General features: G+C 36.2%; 1 protein-coding gene across 1 annotated transcript in view; it reads left to right on the forward strand.

The window, feature by feature from the left end:
* LOC120515758 (shugoshin 1-like) overlaps positions 1 to 24,981 on the forward strand; it is a 37,065-nt gene that overhangs the window by 9,517 nt on the left and 2,567 nt on the right. Inside the window, exons 5-9 of the mRNA XM_039737045.1 lie at positions 2,294 to 2,385; positions 19,225 to 20,052; positions 20,173 to 20,334; positions 22,811 to 22,885; positions 23,322 to 23,502. Of these exons, the coding sequence (XP_039592979.1) occupies positions 2,294 to 2,385; positions 19,225 to 20,052; positions 20,173 to 20,334; positions 22,811 to 22,885; positions 23,322 to 23,502 (1,338 nt within the window). The remainder of the gene's footprint in view (positions 1 to 2,293; positions 2,386 to 19,224; positions 20,053 to 20,172; positions 20,335 to 22,810; positions 22,886 to 23,321; positions 23,503 to 24,981) is intronic.

The raw sequence follows: 24,981 nt of genomic DNA on the forward strand, positions 1-24,981 counted from the left end.
AGGTGATTGCTGTTTCATCTAAACTCTCTACTTCAGATCCAACAATGGTATAGTGTCTTGAAGCACATGTAAACATGCTAAATTTACTTGATTATTCACAGAAACCTGCTTTCTAAAATGCCATGTAAATCCTCATTCTAATTAGAAATATCGGGGCATTGTCCACTGAGAAATCTGATTAACAGAGGTAGATTTTTTTTTTTTTTGTGAATAAGCCATTTACGTGGCCATGTAAACGCAGTAACTGGGTGACTGTAGTCTGCACACGTATTTGCTTAGCACATGCTTTCAGCAGCTATGAGTAGCGTGTCCACAAATATAAATTTCTCCTGGCTGAAATTATCTGTCTCAGTATTTCAGAACTTGTTAAATTGTTGACGAGCTGAATTTACGATTCAAAGCTCGGCACCACAATCTTTTTTTGCTAAAGGAGAACTCCAGAACATTACTTGCTTGTGTAAAGACAAATTATTAAGAAACCAGGTTTCTGCCTTAACTGGGTTATTAAGCTTTACCCAATTTATGTGTGTGCATGAGTGTTAGCATTTATGTACAATTCTGTGTTTTATTTGTTTTGGTTTTTTTTTTTTTCTAGTTCTCCCCCAAACCAACCCCCCCCCCCAATGTATCTTGGTAACTGCTGTCCCTGGTTTTGATTAATTACCAGTATTTATTTAAAAATGACTATATTATAATAGCTTTTTTGCCATCACTCATACTAAGGAGTACACAGTTTTATGAAAGAATCAATTTGTCTGTTTTTTTCCTTTATTTTTGCCTGTATACGTTGAACTAAACATAGAACAGTATGTGTTGCTAACACTGTGTTGAGATAAAAGCTAATATAGTTTATTAAACAAGATAGTTTTGTATATTTATATTGACTATTTGTATTGTCTTGCAGCAAGTGTTTATGTTTGCTCATATGTAGTTTCTATGCACAATCCATATATTTATTTACTTATATACATTTGTAAATTTATATGCAAATACATTAATGCTATTTACTGAAACCCTCAGAACTTTTAATTGTATGGTAATAAGAATTTTGGCCACTCCTACTTAAACTCGATATTAGGCAGAGAACATGTTACTGGTCTGTATTTCCCTGTATAATGCATTTGTCCTGCAAAAGGCAGCTTTGAAGAAAGGGAAAAAAAGAAAAATAAACACATTGAAAACATCTTGGACCAGATAAATTGTACTGAAGTATTTTAAGATCTTTTACAATGCAAATTAGAGTAACTCTCAGTCATCAACAAATATACTGTTTCCCATTTAATTAGAAAGTTGAAATTTGGCAAGATGGTATATTTAGAGCAACTGATAAGGAAGGGCATTTTGAGATATCAATATTTAGGTTTAAACTCCCCAGTAGAAAAACTAATTACCCCAAAATTTGAAAAATGCTTTTACTGATTTGATTGAAATTTGGAATATGTGTGCTCATGGGAAAGCTCCAGTGATCTAATAATACTACTTATTATTTGACTGATTCCTTTATCTAAGTCGACTTACATCTGAGATAAACTTGGGTTAATTTCTTTAGTTTTTTTTTCTAATTGGAGCACAGGTATGTGAAGTGAATTGGTTGTTGTTACACAGTATCAGTGAGCCCAAAACCTCAGGGTTTGAATTTAACCACTACACTACACTGCCTGCCAATAATATTAGCCCCTTTTTTTAAAAAAATAAAATATATATATATATATATATACACAAAATATTGTATACATAAAAGAACTCAAATGCATAGTACTTCTGATAAACTTGATTAATCAATGACACTATAATTGAGGCCCATTGTCTTGTTAGATTTTCTGAGCAAAACCTGTTAACACAACTAGTTATTTATAAATTGCAGTTCTGACAATTTAAATCGGTTAGTTGTTCAGTCCTAATTAGGGAGGGCAGAGTATTTGAAAGCTTGATATATCATTAAGTGGACTTTAAATAAAAAATATTGAAAAATATATTTATATATATTGGGAAATATTGTAATCAGAGCTGTGGGTGGTTGGCAATATGTGTATGGTCTACAGATCACTCACAAAGCTCAGCCAAACTCAGTCCCCAGAAGAATCCACCAGGTAGCCAGTAAAGACTTTACAAATAATACTGTCCACAAACAAGAAAGGTTGATGTTTGGAGCAATGCAGCCAGGTGACAGATGAGTGGGATGTATTCATCCATTACTTCATTATATGTGTTTCCTGTTATAGCTGTCTTTGTATATTTGTTGCTTATTACATGATTTTGGAACTCAGTCCTTTGTATTTTTTTCTCCCTCCAGATATAATACTGTTAGTCCTCATTCTTCTGCTGCAAGCACAACTGTTTATCCTGACGGACTTCGGCATACTTCATCTCCCATTGTTAATCAAGGTAAATGACCTTTAACATAACCATGATATATTTTCATGTTACTTACTGTCCTTTTCAATTAATTTTATAATACATGTTATGTACATACATAATTAGAGGTGGACAAATTGGTAGAGTGGACACCTGAGTGTACCAATTTTTAATTATGTACAGCCAAATTACAGACTGCTTCAATACAATTTGCAAATGAAAGGAATCATAATTGCAAGCAGCAATTATGAAGTGGCAGCAAAACTTTTGGGAAAATAACTTGTCAAATACTGGATAAACTGTTTCAGTGGGTTAATTGTAGAGGATATTCTGCAAAGTAGAGAGGACTTCTGTGACAATACAGCATCACAACCAAGTCAGAATGTACCTTGCTATATGTAGAGAACATCCAGAAAACACATATAAAAACAGTCCTTTGTTTTCAGGTAAAACTACTTTTAGAATTTGAAAAGGTGAGAAATCACAGTAACACTAGCCTGTTTACTGACCTAGTAAGCCTGAAAAATGTAACCACTGCTGGTGTAATGCTGATTCATTTCTTAAATTGTACAACAAAATATACTCTGATGCAGCAGGCAACTCTCTTCAACTGCCAGGGCTTGGTACCACTGAGAAAAATGACCTAAAATATTCAGCAGCTTGTTGATCACATGTGATGACTTGAATGTTACAACAGTTCCCCTGTTAGAAGTTTTCAAAATTTCAGCCTTAGGAATTGGACATTAGCATTTTGAAATCAGCATGCCAATACTCCATTACAAACAGATTTTGCTTTAAGTGTCACAGAAAGGGCACAAGAGGAGTCTCATAAAAATAAGAAGCTAACCATTAAACTATACTCTCTGGTCTCCTAAGTGGTATACTGCTGTATTAATACAGTATTTCAGTTTATTTTTGCAAAAGTATTTTGCGTACATTGGAAAAAAGACCATGTATCAAAATGGCAATCCTTTCAAAACCATCTATTTATTAAAGTATTTTCTTCCAAGATGCTGATTGCCTTTATTTTGTGGTCAAAGTGTGTTATGCAGTCATGTATAACAAGAATTTACAAATAAGCTTTTCTGTAAAAAGTTGCAGTTAATTCTCCATCATGTATATAAAGCTGCATTTTCAGAAATCATACCTGGACTACCAGGTTTGGAAAGCTAGTGTCCCAGCAGACAAACTTATGCATTTTCAATTTGTCCACCTCGATAATTATTCATAATTCACAGAAACAGACAAGAGTAAATATAAATCTAATCTATTTCACTGAGAATACATTAATCAGAAACAATTTTTTACTTAGACTTTTTTCTCATATTTTGCTATTTTTGTTATTGATTCTATCCTCTTCTATCCTTTGTAATTGTACATAACACCGTTTTTGCTCATTATTTATACAGCAAAATGTTAATGGTAAAGGCCAGTTGTTTCTGAGCTTTGAGTCGGTAGGATAATTATATTAAAAATTCAATTACCAGGGTATTGGTGACTCTAAAGTATTTGGGGGGGAGGTGGGTAGAGAGTATATAATTATTTTTATGGTTGACAACTGATAAAACCCCCACACTTTACAGAGAGTTTGAAATCCACAAAGCTAGGCCAATTGCATTGGATTGATTTCTTATTTTGTGGTATTTTAAAGGTATTCCTCACCTTTTGTCATTTATTGAATAGCAAAACAGTTGTCTTTGTTAGAGGACTTGTTTTTCTTGTTAGACCCCACAAAGTTTCCCTGATCAAAGTATTAACACTAGCACTTTTAAAATAAAAACTTGTTAAACTTTTATAGTGTTTAACTTGTTACATGTAAATGGTAACATGTACATGTAAATGGTTTTCATGTATGTAAAATAATGAGTAAATGGCTGAGAACAGACACTGTTGCAAACTAATGGTATATGTAGTTTTAGCACAAACAGAAATTGTAATTATGAATGTGAATGCTCTTTGACTACCCCTATTTGCTCTTAAGCACATTTTAAGAGGCAAATAGCATAAATGCAAAAATATTTTGAAACATAAACATGTAATACGTGCACAAATACATGGATGTCCTAGGTCAATCACATTCTGAAATTGATTACTTCACAGACAAACAAATGAGTATAAAGGTTGACTACAAAAATGTCTGAAAATAGGTGTATCACTTATATTTACAAATCCACTCTGTCATAGACAACGTGCCACTTAAAGGAAATGGATGTATTTTGAATTAATTGTAGAGTAGTACAGTGGTTATAAAAAGTCTACATACTCCTCCCAAAAATCACAAATTTTATGTTTTTGAAAAAATGAAACCAAGATAAATCCTGTCAGAGCTAATTTCACCATAATTGCAATCTATATAAAGAAGGCGAAAACAAATCAGAGACGGTTTAGTAAAAAAAAAAAAAAAAGAAGAATCCTATCAAAGATTGGTTTCACTAGTGTGCACACCCCCTTAGCTAATACTTAGTTAAAGCACCTTTTGATTTTATTACAGCACTCAGTCATTTTGGGTAAGAGTTTGTCAGTTTGGCACATCTGTCAAATTACAAGGACATCTCATGTACATCACTCTCTTCAGGGCATCCCACAGATTTTAAATTGGGTTAAGATATGGGCTCCGAGTGGGCCATTCCAGTACATTGATCCTCCTTTGATGTAGTGATTTCTTTGTTGATTTTTATGTATGCTTTGAGTTGTTGTTATGCTGAAAGGTGCAGTTACGCGTCATCTTCAGCTTCCTCACAGAAGGTTTTTTGCCAAAGTAGACTGATGATCATAGCTATTAATGATTCCATCTACCTTGACTAAAGTCCCAGTTCGAGGTGAAGAAAAGTAGCTCCAAAGCATAATGCTGCCTCCACTGTGTTTCACTGTGGGTATGATATGTCCTGTGTTATTTTTGTGCCAAACATACTTTAGTTGGGCTCAGATTGTAACGGTCTGGTGCCGCTAAGTTTCACACGGTCAAGAAGACGGTTATTTATTTATTTTTATGGTGGAGATCCCAGGGACGCTCCCAGCCTTGCCCGGCCCACACACACACTCACAGAGACAAAATAATGCACACTGGAATCAGACAATAAAGAATATAATGAAATTAATTGAAAACAATACCACCTCTATACCCCTATGGCGATATTACATTAAACACACAAACAACTCCCCACGGCAAAGCCCATGGAAAATGGCACTGGATGTAATTAAATGATGAAGATAGTAAGTCCAGAGATCTGTACATTGAAAGAGAATGAAAAGACAGACCTACTGGAGGTCCCTGAAAATGGCGAAGACGGGTGGACAGTTCAGGAGTGCTCCTTTTCTTGCTGGAAGGTCATGAATCCACTATCAATCCTCGGCACACAGGTAGACAGACAATGCAGACCCCAACAACGAAACAATCCAAGACACAACAACTAAGTACGGTTAACCAACTGAAGGCAGACAGACAGGTACACAGAACACAGATTACAAAAAAAAACAAAAAAAACACACTCCTCCTCTTCAGACACCGGCCCTCCTTTTAAGAGCCACACTAACCACCTTTGACCCCAACAGCCCCTGCACCTCAGACAGAAGACCAATACGAGCCTCTGCAGGGACTGCTGGGAGATGCGGTTTTAACTAATGGTAGCACTGCTACAAGATGTTTTTCTTTGTGAGAAAAGGCTTGCGTCTTACTAAGCAACCCCACAACCCAGACATATGAGAATACAACTGATTGTTGTCACCTGTAGGAAACAATCCGTACTTGCCAGGAAATACTATAGCTTCTTTAATATTGCTGTAAGCCTCTTGGTGGTATCCCCTGTCCAGTTTTCCCCTTGTCTTTTCATCAATCTTAGAGGGACATCTTGATCTTGGTAGAGTCACTGTTGAGTCATATTTTCTCCACTTGTTGATGACTGTCTTTACTGTGCTCCACGGGATGTTTAATGCTTTGGATACTTTTTTGTACCCCTGTCCTGATAGCTTTCAATGATGATATTCCTTTCATGTTTTAAAAGCCCTTTGTGGACCATGGCTTTTTGAGTGTGCTGTAACCAAGTGTCTCACTAGATGCAGTCACTAGTTTATCAGAATAACCCTACAGGAACAGCCAAACTTTATCAGAGTTCAGTCAGAGCCATTTTAATTTATCAGGTGTATACTAACTACTATTTGAGATGAGACATATTGTGATTGGTTGATTTCTTCTTGATTAGTAAAGGGTGTGCACATTAATGCAACCAGGTTTTTGTATGATTTTTTTTTTTCCACTAAACAGTTTCTGATTTGTTTTGACCTCCTTTGTTTAGATTGCAATTTTGCAGTAAAGGAGGAATAAGTTCTTACAGCACTTATCTTGGTTTAATTTATTACACAAAGTCAGCAGGGGAGTTTTTATATCCACTGTAAGTGAACAATCTGAATGGCATAAAATTTATTACAATAAATAGTTAACTCCACTCAGAACAAATTAACTACCTTTTCAAGATCTTTTTTAGTATGTTTACTGTTCAGAGTTATGACCCAATGGAAATTCCTTATTGTCCAATGTTTTACAGCAATAAAACAATTAAAGGTGTAAATTAATTTTGTTTAAATAGTAAATACAGCTAGTAATGTAATGATACAAAAAATAAAAATGCACCTTGTTGTTTTTAAATACGTTAATAATGAAAAGTATAAACTGAAGTACAGTTGACTATAGAATTCCTGCACAAATTTGGACTCATTAGGCACTCCTTTAACAAGAATACTGCTCTCCTAATTTGTAAAAACTTAAGACACTAGCCAAACACACAGAGACATATGGCCACCTCTTTAAGAGGTGCAGCAGTTTACAATAAAGCCTGGTTATGTTACATGCATGATAATTTAGATTTCAGAAGATGCTTTTGTCCTTATTGAATAACCAGTAAAGTTAAAGGATAAGTTCTTTAAGTCAGTTATTTTTTTCACAGTCCTCTTATGCATTTGTATAAATCAGAAATTGTGTTCTGAAGTGAATGTTCTGCCCTCCTTATACCCAGTGTATAATCTCACAGCCATCTTAAACTCATTCCCATTTTACCACACAAAATAAGTTTTGCTTTACTAATGCAGCAATTAGAACAAGGTAAAATGGTGATGCATTAAGTAACTTGAACAGAAAAATAATTGAATAAACACAGCCATGCTTCTTCTTACCAGTTAATACTGATTGCATCGTTGGATAGTCATAAATAAAATGATCATTAACATTTAATTGAACTGCAGTACCACATGAGACTAGTAAAAGGCAGAATTGTAAATGCAGAACTGAACCAAACAACACTCTCTCTTGCCTGGTGTCTAGATACCACTGTCTAATTCTAATATTTAATCCTCAGTACTGCTTTTGCCTTCTATTTTCGAAACTGGTCTAAAAAGGAGCTTTGTACACTCTTCCTTAACAACTTTGATTTCATCTTTACAAACTCTTCTGTCTTAACTAAAGCACACTCCCTCATATGACTCGTTGTGCTTCATCTGTGAATCTTTTACAAGCGCGGTTGCACCTGGCAGATTGTCACTTCTTTAGTCTGATGTTGTTAGTGCCATCTGTCCCAAAAAGTACTAGTGAAGCGTTTGGCACCTATTGCAGTCAAACTCTCCTGGAGGTGTGGGAAAGGATCCAAATTTTTGTGTCAAAAGAGTTGAAGGAGTGAGTACCTTTAGGTTTTCAGGGTCTGTTGAGACTGATACTAAATATATTTAATTCCCAATAGCTATTACTTCAGCAAGGAATGTTGTGAGGACTCCATGAGTGACTCTGGATGATCCTTATAGTGGCATGGGAGGTATTTTGTGCAAAAATTAAAACCTCCCTTTTGCAGTTTCATTTTCAAAGTCTGCATGTAATAATTACAGTTAAAATTAAATGACCCCATTTTCAATTTCATTTTAAGCCTGAACCACAATAAAGCTGCAAAAATGAAAAGTAAAACGTATTTATACTTTGCATTTTAATTTCAACATGCAATTAGTGTGGGTCAATGGGCAGGCTTTGTACATCGATTTCCCACAATTCTTTGTCCTGTAGCTGTAGAGCCACTTTGATCGATAAAATACTTCTAATTTCAATGGTTTAATTCATGTGATTTTTGATCTTTTCACCCCCATGCTGCAAGCTTCACAGTGAAACGGTCTCAAAATCTGAAGACCATGCATAATTGTAGTTCTGAAGAAATTAACGAGCAATTTAATTACAATATTTAACTTGGCAGAAATATGCCTTTATTATGTCATAAGTTACATTGAAGCAGAAAAGGGACGCTGTTTATTTTTGTAGTATTATAGTGTAGCGGCAGCCTAGAGTACTGCAATGGCATTTACATCTTTAAGGGGGCTTGCTGTCCTTGGAAGGACTGCATGCTTTGTGCTGAACTACTTTGAAAAGCCTTTGTGAATGTGCATTGTGGAATGTTTTTTTATTGGTGCTTTTGCTATTGATGATACAATGCCATCTTAATATTTTGGTGACTAATCCCTAGTTGATGTAACTTCTCCTTTGCCATTGCATAGCCCTTCCTTCAAAGTCTCTGTCCTTAACGGCCACTTCCAACTCCTTGCAGCAGATTACAAACTCGTTGAAACAGCTTGGTGGTCTTCTCTCCCGCTTTGGTCATGCAGCCTGTATTGAGGGCACATCATCAGGGTTTGGGAGTGCTGTGTTGTCAGATGATATTTTGTGCTGTACTGGTAGGTGGAACAACCGGTATGTTAAGTGTTGTGCAGCCGGTGCGTTCAATGCTGGTCAGCTGTAGGCAAGCAGGTGAACCTCCTGAAGTGAAGATGCAGATGTACTGGTTTCGTTGCTGTTTTAGTTTACTGAACTGACACTGCAAATTGTGTTCCAGGTCTGGATCTCAGCTTTGAGGCTCTTCCTTTTCCGCCTCTTTTGCCTTGCCCTTTGCTTACGCATTTTTAACACCGGCCCTGCTTCTCACGGCTCACTTAGATTGAGTTGCCACTGACCCCGTCAGACATTTAACAGGTAGAGAAGCGGTGGTAGAACTGCCCAGGTGTCGGTTCAGATTACAGATCTGAGCACCTCCACACAATAGCCATTACGGTGTTAGTCGGTGACAGTACAATATAATACTACAAAAATATAAAGCATCCTGTTTCCACTTAAGTGTAAATAAATGTGAAATATAGTGTAATAAAGGGTAATTTCTTTTGTGTTAAATATTGTAACTAAATTAAACAGTTAATTTCTTCAGAACTGCAATTATGCGTGTTCTTTAAATTTTGTGAGATAGTTTTGCTGTGAAGCTCGCAGTATGGGAGTAAAATGATTAGAATCATGTGTATTAAACACTGTCGAAGTGAAAAGTATTCTATCAAACGAAGTGGCTCTACAGCGACAAGGGACAAAAAATTGTGTAAAATCACCAAGCCCCACTCATTGACCCTCACTATTTGCATATTGAGAAATTGGGAATGAAAATTAAATGAGTAACAGGTGGTGCCAGTGTTTGTGTTTTACTTTTCATTTTTGTAGCTTCATTGCAGTTCAGGCTGAAAATGAATTTGTCAATGGGCTGTTTCATTTTCATTTTTGCAGCTTTGAAAATGAACTTGCAAAACAGAGGTTGCATTTTCATGTTATAATTTTCATTTTAGTTTTTACAGGAAATACCTCCCATTAGTATTGGGTGGTATACCGGTTCATACCGAAAACCGTTTATTATTTTTGTTATGGATTTTTCTTATACCACAACACTGGTTTAAATTGCCTAAACAACGTTCGGAACGTGGCACAGCGGGAAGCTGTTTAAGGGGGACCTTTTTCACTGCTACACCACTAAACACACATGCAACGTAGTACATGCGTTAGTGTAGGTGTTGCGTGGGGGTTCTTTTTCAATGCTAAACTGGCATGCAATGGAGTTCATGCAGTGAAAATGGACAGAGAACATTCCGAAACTGAAGCTGTAGCAGACGATAAAGTTGAACATGATGACACGGAAGAACTTTTGCTGGAAAAAGGAATTACTTCTGTTGTCTGGAGAAACTTTGGATTTAAAAGGTCAGATGTGGACCAGTATGTTCAAATGTGTGAATACTGTCTCTATACTACTGGATAATGATGCAAGCCAAGTTGTACTTGTTTTATTATTTTCAGTACTGTGTAATGTACCTGGGTACTGTGTAATAGTGTGACGACATGTTGACTATATTCTCGACATTTCCACTTTAATCTTGACGCTTATGATGAGAATAAAGTCGTCATGTTGACTTTATTCTCGACATTTCTACTTTATTCTCGCCGTTTGTCGAGATTAAAGTCGACGTGTTGACTTTATTCTCGTAATTAGTTATTAAAGTAAAACATCGTAAACTAAACTTCATCTTAAAATGAATATTTAATTTACTAGATTTTCTCAAACCCCGTCAAATTATGTAGCACATTAAATGCTTTGTGTTAAGTGTTCCCCGAGCCATGTTAATCGCTACATGCTTCTTAAAATGACTTCCTTTGGCACTATAGGAGGCACAGGCAGCGCACACTACATTAATTAATTAAACATTTAGAATGCTCACTACCATTGGAGGGCCGCTTTGACTGCTATATGTGCGTCAGCGGGCCTTACTGTAACAAATACTATTATACAAAGTTACTGTAGCTTTCTTTCCAATACTGAAAACTTAAAAAAAATTAACACTTAAAGTTTAAAGAAAAGCAATTTATTTCCATACAATCTCCGTACAACAGTGTACAATTAGAGTTTTAGCCTCTTAGCTAGGTCCTTATATAGGAGTCTTACAGTGTGAGACTTCTTTCTTTTGTTCCGACACTTGGCATCTCTTGTTAGTAACCAGTTCGTCAATATTAGCCTTAAAATTTTGTGCAGCTGCAACTTTTATGAGGGATGAAAGGTGCTCGACAGTAAGTCTTGAGCGATATGGGGTTTTGGTAGCTTTCATTAACGAAAACAATTGTCATAAAGGCAAGTGCTTCCAAACATAGACCGTACTCTCGATGCCAACTTACGGATCTGCACATATGAGGGTGGCAGGTAAGCATACAAGCCTGACACACCAACTTCATTATATTTTGCCTTCAGAATACAGTAGAATCTGACTGCAATTCAATCAATTCCATTTGGATATTCTCAGGCGCATACTCAACGTTGTAAAAATATGGTGACGTAAACAGCGCAAAGTCCTGTTCATGTGAACTGAAATCACGAAAATGCTCACTGAATTCATTACTCAGTAATTCAAGTTGGAAAGCAAATCCTCCAAAAATCTAATTTTACTTTACTAAGTTTACTTCAAAGTTTATATTGTAAAATAAGCAGATATGCAAAAAGCCCCCTGACCTACACAAATTTTACAAACTCAAAATCACAAAAAATTGTTAAGCAACTCACCAACTTCTTGCATTCACTTCAGAGCTTCAGCTGTAGTCTGCACTAACTGTTAGTTACAATACTAGCACAAAATTACATAAAACTAGAGCAAAAAAACATGAATATCGATCCATCCTCTTAGGGGCAACAGCTTGAGCAGAGATGCCCAGACTTCCCTCTCTCCCCAGCCACTTCTACTAGCTCTCCCGGGGGAATCCCGAGGCGTTCCCAGGGCAGCCGAGAGACATAGTCCCTCCAGCGTGTCCTGGGTCTTCCCCTCACCAGGGAGGCGTCCAGGAGGCATCCTGATCCAATGCCTGAGCCACCTCATCTGAATCCTCTCGATGTGGAGGAGCAGTTCCTCTCGGATGACTGAGCTTCTCACCCTATCTTTAAGGGTATAGCGACCCCGGCTGAGTGATGGTCAACTCTCAGACTGATGGTTTATGAATTTTATTATCGTTTCCGTGACCTTGTTCCATAAACACACCATTAGAGCTATAAAAGTCAAAGTACAAAATAAAAAGCATGTAAATAACTTAACATAAACATTCGTAACCTTTGTTTTACATATAACACAGAGAAATTAATACCTTGTTCGATTTTCAGTGAGGTGCTTGATTGTTAACCCCATATGTCGCCATTTTCCTTTCCTATTCCCGACAAAACTGCACAATTATGGAAACTAAAGACACCCAATAACTTGTCAAAAGTCACGCAAACGCTGTGATTCAAGCCTTGCTGAAGCATCATGTGTCCTTTACAAAGGGAAAGCACTCTAAAGAGGAAACTCATTTCAGCCACTTGTATTCGCAGTCTCGTTCTTTCGGTCACTTCCCACAGCTCATGACCATAGGTGAGGGTAGGAATGTAGATTGAACGGTAAATTGAGAGCTTTGCCTAATGGCTCGGCTCCGTTTTCACCACGAAAGACAGATGCAGGGCCCGCATCACTGTGTATGCCGCACCGATCCGCCTGACGATCTCCCGCTCCATTACATGAAAATATGCAAGCTATTACTACTCGTGATGGTCAGTTCTGCCCAGTGGCCAGTCTCAGCAGCCAAGCCAGAAGTGTAGCCTGTCCGGCTGCTGCAGCCTAGCACTTCAGTTGTGACATTGCGGCTAAATTAACTTTGGTCAAGGGGGGGCAGTGTCATGCCTAGGATATCGAGGAGCTGATGCTGCAGCTGCAAATATACTAGCAGATGACGTTTCCAGTAATGCCATGGGAAAATGCGCTTTTGTCAGAAGGAGGAAGAAAGAAAAGTCAATAAGTAACACCGAAGATGCAGAATGATTCAATCACAAACGATAGTAATCATTTTGTACAAGTTTAGTGCTAACTAGGATCTGTCATGCTTGCCACACAGATTTCTGTTGAGGGCCACATGTTTGACATGCCTGCATTAAAGCATGTATTAATCATGTGGGGGCATGGTGGCGTGGAGATTGCACTGCTGCCTCACAGCAAGGGGGACTCGGGTGTTCCCTGCCTTGAATTTGCATGTTTTTCTGGTTTAAGGATTTGCTCCTGCTGGGATGGACGCAACTCTGAATGGATGGCATAATTAAGCATGTATAACAAAGATTTTTTTTTTATTATTTATTTAAAGTTCTGAACACTCAGTGGTCTAAGTTTATAACTAGTTTTAATTTCACAAAGACATTTATCGTGTGGTGATTGGTTATGTGGAGAAAAAGGAAGAATAGGAACTGTGGGTTTGGTATGTCAGAGAGACAGCGCGCATGCAATAAAGAAAGCCCGCTCAGATGAACTTGCATTGAATTCTGTGTTCGTGTCTCCGACCACCAGATCACAAACCCAACATTTACACAATATTTAAGTTAAACCTGTGCGATACCCATTCATATATCTAGTTTTTTTTGAGCCTTATCAAACCTGCCATAAATTTCTCTACACTGAACGTACACCTGGGAACACCTTACTGCAAGGGAGCAGTACTACTGTGCATGTTTAGTACCTGCTTTAATGCATTTCATCCTAAAAATGATCTCAAGTATTTATCTTAGCATTCTAAATTTTCAGAGAGCAGGAATATCATGAAGTGAATGGATTCTGTGCGGCGATCGCTGCTTGCGCCGCCTCTTAGTTTAGAGGAAGTCGGTTTAAGAAGCGCGTAGCGATTAACAACTGGGTCGAGGAACACTTAACACAAACCATTTAATGTGTTACATTAACTTATGAAGGTGTTTGAGAAAATCTAGTAAATTAAACATTGATGTTAGGATGAAGTTTAGTTTACGACATTCTACTTTATACTCATAGTTTATTTTGTAATTAAAGTGGAAATGTCGACTTTAATCTCGATATAAGAGTTGAGATTAAAGTGGAAATGTCGAGAATGAAGTCAACCTGTCGACTTTATTCTCGACATATAGTTTTTTGTTTTTTTTTCTCATCACTGTGGCCCTAATACGTTTCCGTAGGGCTATACCACAAATAGCATTATAAATGCAAGTTGCAGTTTTATTATTTATGTATAGCTTAGCTTGAAACAAGGTCCATATTAATGCAATTTGCCTTAATAATGGTTCAGTTGGTAAAGATGTCATCACCAAGTTGCACTTGTTTTATTTTATTTTTATTTGGTGAATACTGTGTAATGCACCTCGGCTTGAAGTAATAGTATTATTTCTGGAAGTTGCACTATTTATTTAATTGTTATTATTTATTAGTTTAAATCAATCAATCAATCAACATTTATTTATATAGCACATATTCATACAAAAAAATGTAGCTCAAAGTGCTTTACAAAATGAATAGAAAAATAGAAGACACAATAAAAAATAAACATAAGTCAACATTAATTAACATAGAATAAGAGTAAGGTCCGATGGCCAGGGTGGACAGAAAAACAAAAAAACTCCAAAGGCTGGAGAAAAAATAAAATCTGTAGGGGTTCCAGACCAAGAGACCGCCCAGTCCCCTCTGGGCAATCTACCTAACATAAGTCAAACAGTCCTCTTTGTATTTACGGTTCTCACGGAAGGACTTGATGATGATGGTCACGTAGACTTCTGGCTTTCAGTCCATCAATGTTGGTGCATCATGATGCTTTGAGTAGGTGGTGGTGGCGCAGGCCGCCACCACAAAGAAACCGGAAAAAGAAACAGAAGAGAGAGTAGGGGTCAGTATGGATTTTGGAGCCACTGTGAATAGTTATTATGAAGAATTGAACATAAAGAGTATCAGTATTAAGTTAAAGTGAAGTTATAAAAAGGCCATGTTAAAGTAATGTGTTTTCAGCAGTGTTTTAAAGTGCTCTACTGTATTTGCCTGGCGAATTCCTATTGGCAGGCTATTCCAGATTTTAGGTGCATAACAGCAGAAGGCCGCCTCACCACTTCTTTTAAGTTTAGCTTTTGGAATTATAAGGAGACACTCATTTGAAGATCTAAGGTTACGATTTGGAATATAACGTGTCAGGCATTCCGATATATAAGATGAAGCGAGATTATTTAAGGCTTTATAAACCATAAGCAGTATTTTAAAGTCAATCCTGAATGACACAGGCAACCAGTGTAGTGACATCAAAACTGGAGAAATGTGTTCGGATTTTCTTTTCCCAGTTAGGATTCTAGCAGCTGCATTCTGCACTCGTTGCAAATGATTTATGTCTTTTTTGGGTAGTCCTGAGAGGAGTGCGTTACAGTAATATAGTCTACTGAAAACAAAAGCGTGAATTAATTTCTCTGCATCTTTCAATGATACAAGAGGTCTAACTTTAGCTATGTTTCTTAAGATAGAGTGAAAAAATGCTGTCCTAGTGGTCTGATGAATATGCGATTTAAAATTCAGATTACAGTCAACGGTTACCCCTAAATTTTTTACTTCCGTCTTAACTTTTAAACCTAGTGCATCAAGTTTATTTCTGATAACCTCACTGAATCCATTATTGCCAATTACTAAAATTTCAGTTTTCTCTTTATTTAGTTTGAGAAAATTACTATTCATCCATTCAGAAATACCAGTAAGACATTGTGTTAGTGTATCGAAAGAGTCGGAGTCATCAGGTGCTATAGATAAGTACAGCTGTGTGTCATCAGCATAGCTGTGGTAACTCACGTTGTAACCTGAGATCATCTGACCTAACGGAAGCATGTAGATTGAGAATAACAGCGGACCCAGGATAGAGCCTTGTGGAACACCATATCGGATATCATGTGTCTTTGAGATTTGATTACCACAACTCACAAAGAATTTTCTCCCTGCCAGGTAGGATTCAAACCAATTTAAGACACTGCCAGAGAGGCCCACCCATTGACTAAGGCGATTTCTAAGAATATTATGATCAATGGTGTCAAATGCAGCACTCGGATCTAAGAGGATGAGAACAACAGATCAATGGCCTCTGTCTGCATTTACCCGCAAGTCATTTACTACTTTAAGGAGTGCAGTTTCTGTGCTGTGATTTGTTCTGAAACCTGACTGAAATGTATCAAGAATAGCATGTTTATTGAGGTGGTCATTTAACTGCATAATGACTGCCTTCTCTAGAATTTTACTTAAGAAGGGCAGGTTATTATGCAGTTTAATGATGGACAGAGATTGTTAACTTTAACAGAAAGTATAGTTGGTTTACAAAAAATATTTACTATTTATTCTTTTTCTAAGACCTATTCAGTGCAATACAACTTTTGACAAGCACCTCTGGATATTTTACTAAGTCTAAATGCCTCTTTGGATGGTTGAAAGTATGTTATCAAAATTGTAGTTTAAGTTGTTTGCAAAATTTGTTCAGTAATAAGGTTCTATATTTTGAGTGCAACTGTCATGCAATGTGATTCCTTCTGTTCATTAGTGCCACCCAGCTGAAAACTACCGCTTATGGGGCCATGCAAACTTGCAATACTTGTGTGCACATTAAAATTTTTTATTTATTTTTTTTTTTGTACTATGTACAATTCTCATGACTGTGGAATAGGTTATTCTTAGCCAGTCTGCTGCAGTAATTGCAGTGGAAAATGTGGTTAACATCCACTCATGCGTGAGGTAAAAAATACCATTGAATACCGTGAAACCGGTATCATCTTGAAAAATACTGTGATATAGAATTTTGGTCATAACGCCCAGCACTACCTCCAAAAATAGTGAAAGAACCGAGTCCGGTTTTTATGTAAAACCAATTTTTTCCCATGCTCCTCCCATATTAGAAGAGCAGGGTGGGTTAAAGATCCAGTAGCTGCTGTTTTCTACAAGATGTCTCTTTACCATTTGATTGTGTAGGTTAGAATGAATTTTTCAATTTGTGAAAAGCTTTTGTAAAACTTGATCATCAGACTTTATAGATTTTAATGGTCCTCGGTTGGCAAAGAATCTCCTCAAAGCATTTATAAAACTTGATGTATCTATTGACCTTAACTTCAATAGCTCTTTGTGCATTTGATGCTCCTGCAGTCACTGCCTCAGCCTTCACTTGAGATTCTTAAGCAATTAAACTAGCAGATGGCCTGTTGGAGCATTTGTGTTTGGAAGAGCATGCACATGCAGACCTTGTTGTCAAGCTCTTCTCTTCTTTAACTGACATGGTAGTCCGCTAGTATTAGAGAAGCAGAGCAGACTGAAACCTTACCCACTTGTGATAGATAGATACTTTACTTTACTCATCCCAAGGGGTAATTCACATACTCCAGCAGCAGCATACTGATATAAGAACAATACTAAATTAAGAGTAATAAAAATGCAGGTAAAAACAGACAATAACTTTGAATAATGTTAACGTTTACCTCCCAGGTGGAACTGAAGAGTCGCATAGTGTGGGGGAGGAACAATCTCCTCAGTCTGTCAGTGGAGCAGGACAGTGACAGCAGTCTGTCGCTGAAGCTGCTCCTCTGTCTGGAGGTAATGCTGTTTAGTGGATGCAGTGGATCCTCTATAATTGATAGGAGCCTGCTGAGCGCCCGTCGCTCTGCCATGGATGTCAAACTGTCCAGCTCCATGCCTATAATAGAGCCTGCCTTCCTCACCAGTTTGTCCAGGTGTGAGGCGTCCCTCTTCTTAATGCTGCCTCCCCAGCATACCACCGCGTAGAAGAGGTCACTCGCCACAACCGTCTGATAGAACAACTGCAGCATCTTGCAGATGTTGAAGGACGCCAATCTTCTAAGGAAGTATTGTCGGCTCTTTCCTTTCTTAGACAGAGCATCAGTATTGGCAGACCAGTCCAATTTATCATCCAGCTACACTCCCTGGTATTTATAGGTCTGCACCCTCAGCACACAGTCGCCTCCGATGATCACAGGGTCCATGGGTGCCTGGATCTCCTAAAATCCACCACCAGTTCCTGGGTTTTACTGGCGTTCAGGTGTAAGTGGTTTGAATCGCACCATTTAACAAAGTCCTTGATTAGGTTCCTATACTCCTCCTCCTGCCCACTCCTGATGCAGCCCACGATAGCAGTGTCGTCTGTGAACTTTTGCACGTGGCAGGACTCAGAGTTGTATTGGAAGTCCAATGTATATAGGCTGAACAGGACTGGAGAAAGTATAGTTCCCTGCAGCGATCCTGTGTTGCTGACCACAATGTCAGATCTGCAGTTCCCGAGACGCACATACTGAGGTCTGTCTGTAAGATAGTCCACGATCCATGCCACCAGGTATGAATCTACTCCCATCTCATGTCAGCTTGTCCTTAAGGAGCAGAGGTTGGATGGTGTTGAAGGCGCTAGAGAAGTCCAGAAACATAATTCTTACAGCACCACTGCCTCTGTCCAAGTAGGAGAGGGATCGGTGTACCATGTAGATGATGGCATCCTCCGCTCCCACCTTCTTCTGGTATGCGAACTGCAATCACGTGTCTTTTTACCATTCTGCCCTTACAGAAGGGAATCCCTTTGTTCAGCTAGACAGACAGACTAATCCTCCCAAAAATCATGCAAAATACTGATTTAGATTGTGACCTAAAAAATGGTGCTTTGGTTAAAGTGATTAAAAGCAGATGTTTAGAAAAACAAAGAAGATTTAACTTCTCTGCGATATGTAAGTGTGTCATTTCATGATTTCTTGCATAGTTTATTGACTGAAGAAATTTTAAAGTTCTTACATATACCTTTTGTCTAATAGAAAACCCTACTATTATGGCCTAAATTTAAAGAGTGTTGATGTTCTCAGTAGCTATTATTTTGTAATAAAAGTAGACTAATAATGAATTGGTTGTTGTGATTTATGCATTCTGTTATATGAGAGTACAGTATTTTATTTTTTTTTTTGTTTTTAATAAAGTTGCATCACCTGCACTTTTGCTTGACCCTCCCTTTCCATTTATTCTTAACAAATGTGAGCAGGTCATTTTGAGGTAGTGATTCACTTAACCTTATTGGGCCACACTCTGCATATTTAATATATATTTAGAGAGTGTTTTCTGTGCATTTTATAATTGGTATAGTCATCCTGTTTTTGTTTTTTTTTTCTTTGTAAAACTGTTTGGGGTTTTCATTCTCTAACCTTATAAGTGTTCTTATTTTATTTATTTTGTTTTTTTTTGTAGAAAGAGACAGCTGGAAAGGTAAAGATCTTGCATTGCCCAAAACTGTCACATACAGACGTCGAGGTCTTGAACACAGACAAGATGTGCTGCACAGTCAAGAAATAAATAAAACATCTGTAGATGAACTTTGTTTGGAAACCTTTCACCAACAGAATGATTCTGAAAATAGCTCCTTGGATGTTGGAGGGATTATTAATAAAGCAGAGGTCTTAACATCTGACAGTAATCGGGCAGAAGCTGGATCTTCAGTCATAGAGTTTGACTGGCAGACGTTATCACCACAGACAGCTCCCATACAAGTAAAACCTCCTACACCAGAGCAAGCAAGTAAAAGAACTTTACCCAAGACAAAAGAAGATTCTCAAGTTAAGACTGAAAGAAACAGAAAAGAAAAATATGACAGAAGTACTTTGAAAAGGCCTTGGGATAACAAACAAACTAGATCAAGATCAAAGAGCAGAGAGAGAACCAGAAGTGCTCAGAAGAATTGTCCACTGGATATCATAAACACTTCTTTAGGCTCAAATGATGCCTATGACTTTAATTGTGAGGAGTGTATTCATGTTACCCCTTTTCGTTCCAATAATAAACAGACAGAATCTGATGAACACATTGAAAACCATGCAGCTGTTAACTGCGCCTCTGTAAGCAGTCCATCAGGAAAACTTGATGATATCTCATATGCCCCAAATAGAAAAGAGAAAAAGTCAAAATATGTTACTATCCAAAGTAAAGAATGCATGGGTAGTCCTCCAAGGAGAGGTAGATCAAAGAGAAAATCTTACACATGTGCAGAAGAAAATACAAATACAGAATTACCTATTTTTGGTAAGCGAGAGAGAATTTTTTTTTTTTTTTGTGAATGACTTGCATAATTGAGCTATTTGAAATATTACTGTAATGGCTAAAGTCTCTCTCTCTCTCTCTCTCTCTGTCATTTATTTTTAGAACCAGAAAATGAAAAGGATAAGCTTTTTGGTACATCATGTAGGGTTGGATCTAAACCCTACAGTGGAATTGACATTTTCATTGAAGAAGTGAATGAGGATGTAGTGAGCATATATGAAAAATCTTTAATACAAGCCTCAGAACATGTTATACCTCAGATAGGTAATTATTATTTTTCTTAAATATCTGTTTAGAACCATTTCTTACTTACTTTTTAGAAATCTAAGATTCTCTGATTTATGTGTGATCTGCCTAATACTTAATCTATTTTTCACAGTGGATTTATTCAGGTCTTTGTGTATGGTAATGATTTTTTTTGTTCTCCAATGTTCTGCTTTATTTTATAAGGTTGCTTAACTTGCACTGCAGTCTTTTTAAACGAAAAAATATTATACTCTTGTGAACTTATAAGTAAAGAGAGAACTGCAATCATCTGTCTTATTACTAAAGGTAACAATCAGACTTGATTTTACTCCAGCTGCAACTATGGTTTATATCATAATACAGTTATGATAACAGTTCCTAGAGACACAATTCTCATTAAAATTAAGTTTTTGAAATTCTGTTCAGTAGAATTAGTGGACAAAAAATTATTCCACAGTCCTGAAATGAAGCAGTAACTACATATTTCTTGTTGCAGTTTCTTCTATATGTCTCATAATGTCTCTACTCAGAAATAAATTCATTTGATCCTACAAACCCCTATTAAAAATGCAGGATAAGATAATAGGGGAATAAACAATAAATTAAATCCTCTCTTAAGCCTCAATCTCATTTCTGCATAAAGCTTAATTAGTCATTGACATAATAAATCAAAATCTATACTTCAAATTTACTTTTTATGGTTTGATATAGTTATAATTTAAATATTGAACTATGACATTATGATTTAGTCAATGCATTGTTACACACAGTTTATTCTAAGTGAGTAAAGAAAATTATACTCTCTCTCCTTTATCTGAGTTTTGGTGCATTGAGCTACACTGTTGTGTGTGTGTGCATGTGTATATATACACACGCATGTATATATACATATATATGCATATATGTATGTACAGTGGTGCTTGAAAGTTTTTGAACCCTTTAGAATTTTCTCTATTTCTGCATAAATATGACCTAATACGTTTTTACTCAAGTCCTAAAAGTAGCTAAAGAGAATATATATATATATATATATATATATATATATATATATATATATATATATATATATATATATATATATATATATATATATATATATATATATATATATATATATATATATATATATATATATATATTATAATATATGAATATCAGACCATCCCAGTACCCCGCCTTCGTCTTACTGGTGTCTGAGTCGAAGTGGAGCTCTGTGCCCGTTACTGATCCAGCCACAGGCCCATCCGTCTGGTCTGTCAAGAGTCACTCTCGTCTCATCAGTCCATAAAACCTTTGAAAAATCTGTCTTCAGATATTTCTTGGCCCAGTCTTGACGTTTCAACTTACATGTCTTGTTCAGTGGTGATTGGGTTTCAGCCTTTCTTACCTTGGCCATGTCTCTCAGCACTGAATACCGTGTACTTCTGGGCACTCAATAAAGGTTGCAGTTCTGGAATATGACAGCATTGGAGGATAATGGGTTCGTGGTAACTTCATGTTTGATTCTTCTCAAATTTTTGGCGGTTAATTTGCGTCTTTTTTTTTTCTTCTTCAACCCCCAACATGTTTCTTGTGGCCCTGTTGTCTATTTGCAACAAAACATTTGGTTCTGTGATCACGCCTCAATATCTGAGCAATTTCAAGAGTGCTGAATCCCCCTGAAAGACTTTTTACAATTTTTTACTTTTTAGTGTCGGTTAAATGTCTTATTTGGTCCATTTTGCCTGAGGAAAACAAGCTGCCTAATAATTATGCACACCTTGATATAGTGTTTTGATCTCCTTAGGCCACACCCTCCCTCATTACACAAATATCACCTGATATGCTTAAATTCAATAACTATTCAAGTTTGTTCATCTTAGAGTCGGAATACATACATAAAAATGATGATATGGTCAAAATACTCACTTGCCTAGTAATTGTGCACACACTGTATATGAATAAAGTCTTTGCTTCTAACACATTGCCATGACTCTGTCTTTTCAAATTAACTCATCCAGCAAGTAGGGTATTCTGCCTAAATAAGGTTAACTTTGGTCCATTTAAATGTTTAATTTCAAAACTTATTACCATGTAATGTCATTAGATGATTATTCTGTAACTTTTGATCATTTTTTAAACCTAAATTGAATCAGACACCAACTTCAAAGTAACCAAGTCAGATATTATTTTTTATAGTTTAGGACTGTATTGTCTTCATGATTTGTGTTATTAGAAATTTTGGTAAGTAAGATACTCTAATTTAATATTCAAATGTTTGCCTGACAGCAATAGACGTGTATAAACAGGTGGCTCACAAAATTAATAAAAATGGAAATTTACAAGTCAGCTTGTACTTATCAGTCCATTTCCATCACCATGAAGGTACATCTGAGATCTTTCTTGCATTTTGAAGTACATCTTCATTAGAATCTAACAATGCATTGTGCCACTGTAATTTTCTTTAGATTTGTTTTTTAATTTGATGATATCCATTCTTCCTTTTGAATAACAGAATCAGAAGTGGCAGTCACTCCTGTTAAGTTGATGAATGAAACACTAGAGAGCTGGAAAAGTGAAAGAGATGCTGGTAATGCACCATTTAATATCTAAATTTTATACAAATAGAAAAAAAGTATAAAATGACAAATATTTGAGTTGTGCTGTTATGTCTGTGAAAGTTTTACCTGTATTTTTTTTATTTAGAGTAATCTTAATTGTACAATTGAATAGCATTTAAATATTGTGCAGTTTACCATTATTAACATTCAATTTTATTTGCCACATATTTTCCTAAAAGTAAATTATATTTGGCTCCTTCTGTGTTTTTACTGCCGCTAGGATTTTTGCTAATCAATCCTGTTTAAGTCTCTTCTCCCAGTTTAACAAATTTCTTGCTCTATGTAATTGCCAATATCTTTTAGGCAAACAAAAATGCCCAGAGAGGAAATTTTTATGTACTTAACTTTGCCTTAGTGTTTTTATTGTGTAATGCTAGGGTTTTTTATTTTCCTTTTCGTCAACAGAAAACACTGTTTGTTCTGAAATGCCTCGAACAGGACTCTCTGACGTTACTAATGTTCCGTCGGTATCATGTGAAAGAGGTTATAGATTTTCCAGCATACCATTGAAGAGCAAAGTGTCAACACCTGTACGCAAGCGCAGGTGCACCATTACTGTGAATTACAAAGAGCCAACCTTAAATGCGTAAGAACATTTTTTTTTTTTTAAATATGGCTTCGATTTTAAACATTTTTAACTGAAAAGGTTCAGGAAATTAATGGTTTGCACATTTCTATATTACTTGCGTGATGTCCATATGTAATTATACTGTATATTTATATTTATCTACCTCATTTTGTCATTTAGCAGCTAATTTATCCCCACTTGGAGCAGCACAATTTGTTCTTCAAAGATGGAAGAATATTTTGATTTTACTGGTGATCATTGTATTTGAAGACTCACGATTTCTAGGAATAGAGATCATTAGATAATCTAATTGGTAACTCTAAATTGCCCCAGTATCACCTGATGACTTACAGCTCTGTTCATGGTTACTACCTACCTTACAGCCATATAAGCAGCAGCTCTATGCAACCCTGGACTAGATATTAAGATTAAAAAAAGAAAGGATAGATAATTTAAATAAAGACATTGAACAGAAAATGTTTTGGATCCTTTAAATAAAAAGGATTACTTAGAAATTGTTGAAAGCTGCTAAAACAGTTTTTCTAGTTGATACAAATATCAACACTTTATTGAGGCTTATGTTAATGTTGGCCCATTTTATTAAAATATCCTATACTGAAAAAAATGCTGCTGTTAGAAGATGAGAGGAATGAAGTAGTTTATGATGGTGAATATGCTACTCATCTCTAGAGGTTATTGCAAACTGCATTCTGATCATTGGAATAGTTGTTGTTCTTTGAAATGTAGTATTAATGACATCTGGAGACATTTTGTAGTTAAGACTGTTTTAGTTCACGTTTATAGTCCATACTATGACTGTAAAGTAGAACTGTTCTGCTTTACATATTTTAGCAACATTTTGTTCTATACAGCACCTTTCATTTCAAGCTGCTTTTTAAAAGCGCTTAAGGGTACAGTAAAAAAAAAAAAATCACTAGCGCGTCTTAAAGCAACCACCTAATTAGAACAAATAGCTTTCTTCTGATATTTCAACGTTTTTATTTAAGATGAGTAGTTTTAATATAAATTTTCATACATCATCCTGTCCACATAATGTAAAAGCATATGTTTGTGATAAATAAAGACTGAACAAATGAAAACTAATTTTTTTATGTATATATGTATAATAAAGTGCCTAACAAGTATTCAGTTTATTTAATTAGGTCTTTTTTACACTAATTATTAGAAATGACACTTAAAAGTTAAGGCAAACACATCTCCCCAAAGTAATCAATACATGCTATAACCTAAAGTAGTACATAAAGTAGCCTTTATAGGATACTAATTGAAATACTTGAAAATTCAAAATTTCAACCATAGTGTTATTTTATATATATCTTATAATCTTGTGTTCTCTGTACATAGCATTGTGATTGGGGGAGTAGGTCAGATAGGGTTAGATGCAAACCTTATGTGGCAATTTTCCTTAACGGTTTCCAACCGCAAATTGGCTAAGCATTTAAATGTTTTTTATCCATATTCCTAGAGACCAGACAC

The sequence above is a fragment of the Polypterus senegalus genome, chromosome 15 (genome assembly GCF_016835505.1).
Source record: "Polypterus senegalus isolate Bchr_013 chromosome 15, ASM1683550v1, whole genome shotgun sequence".
NCBI lineage: Eukaryota > Metazoa > Chordata > Cladistia > Polypteriformes > Polypteridae > Polypterus > Polypterus senegalus.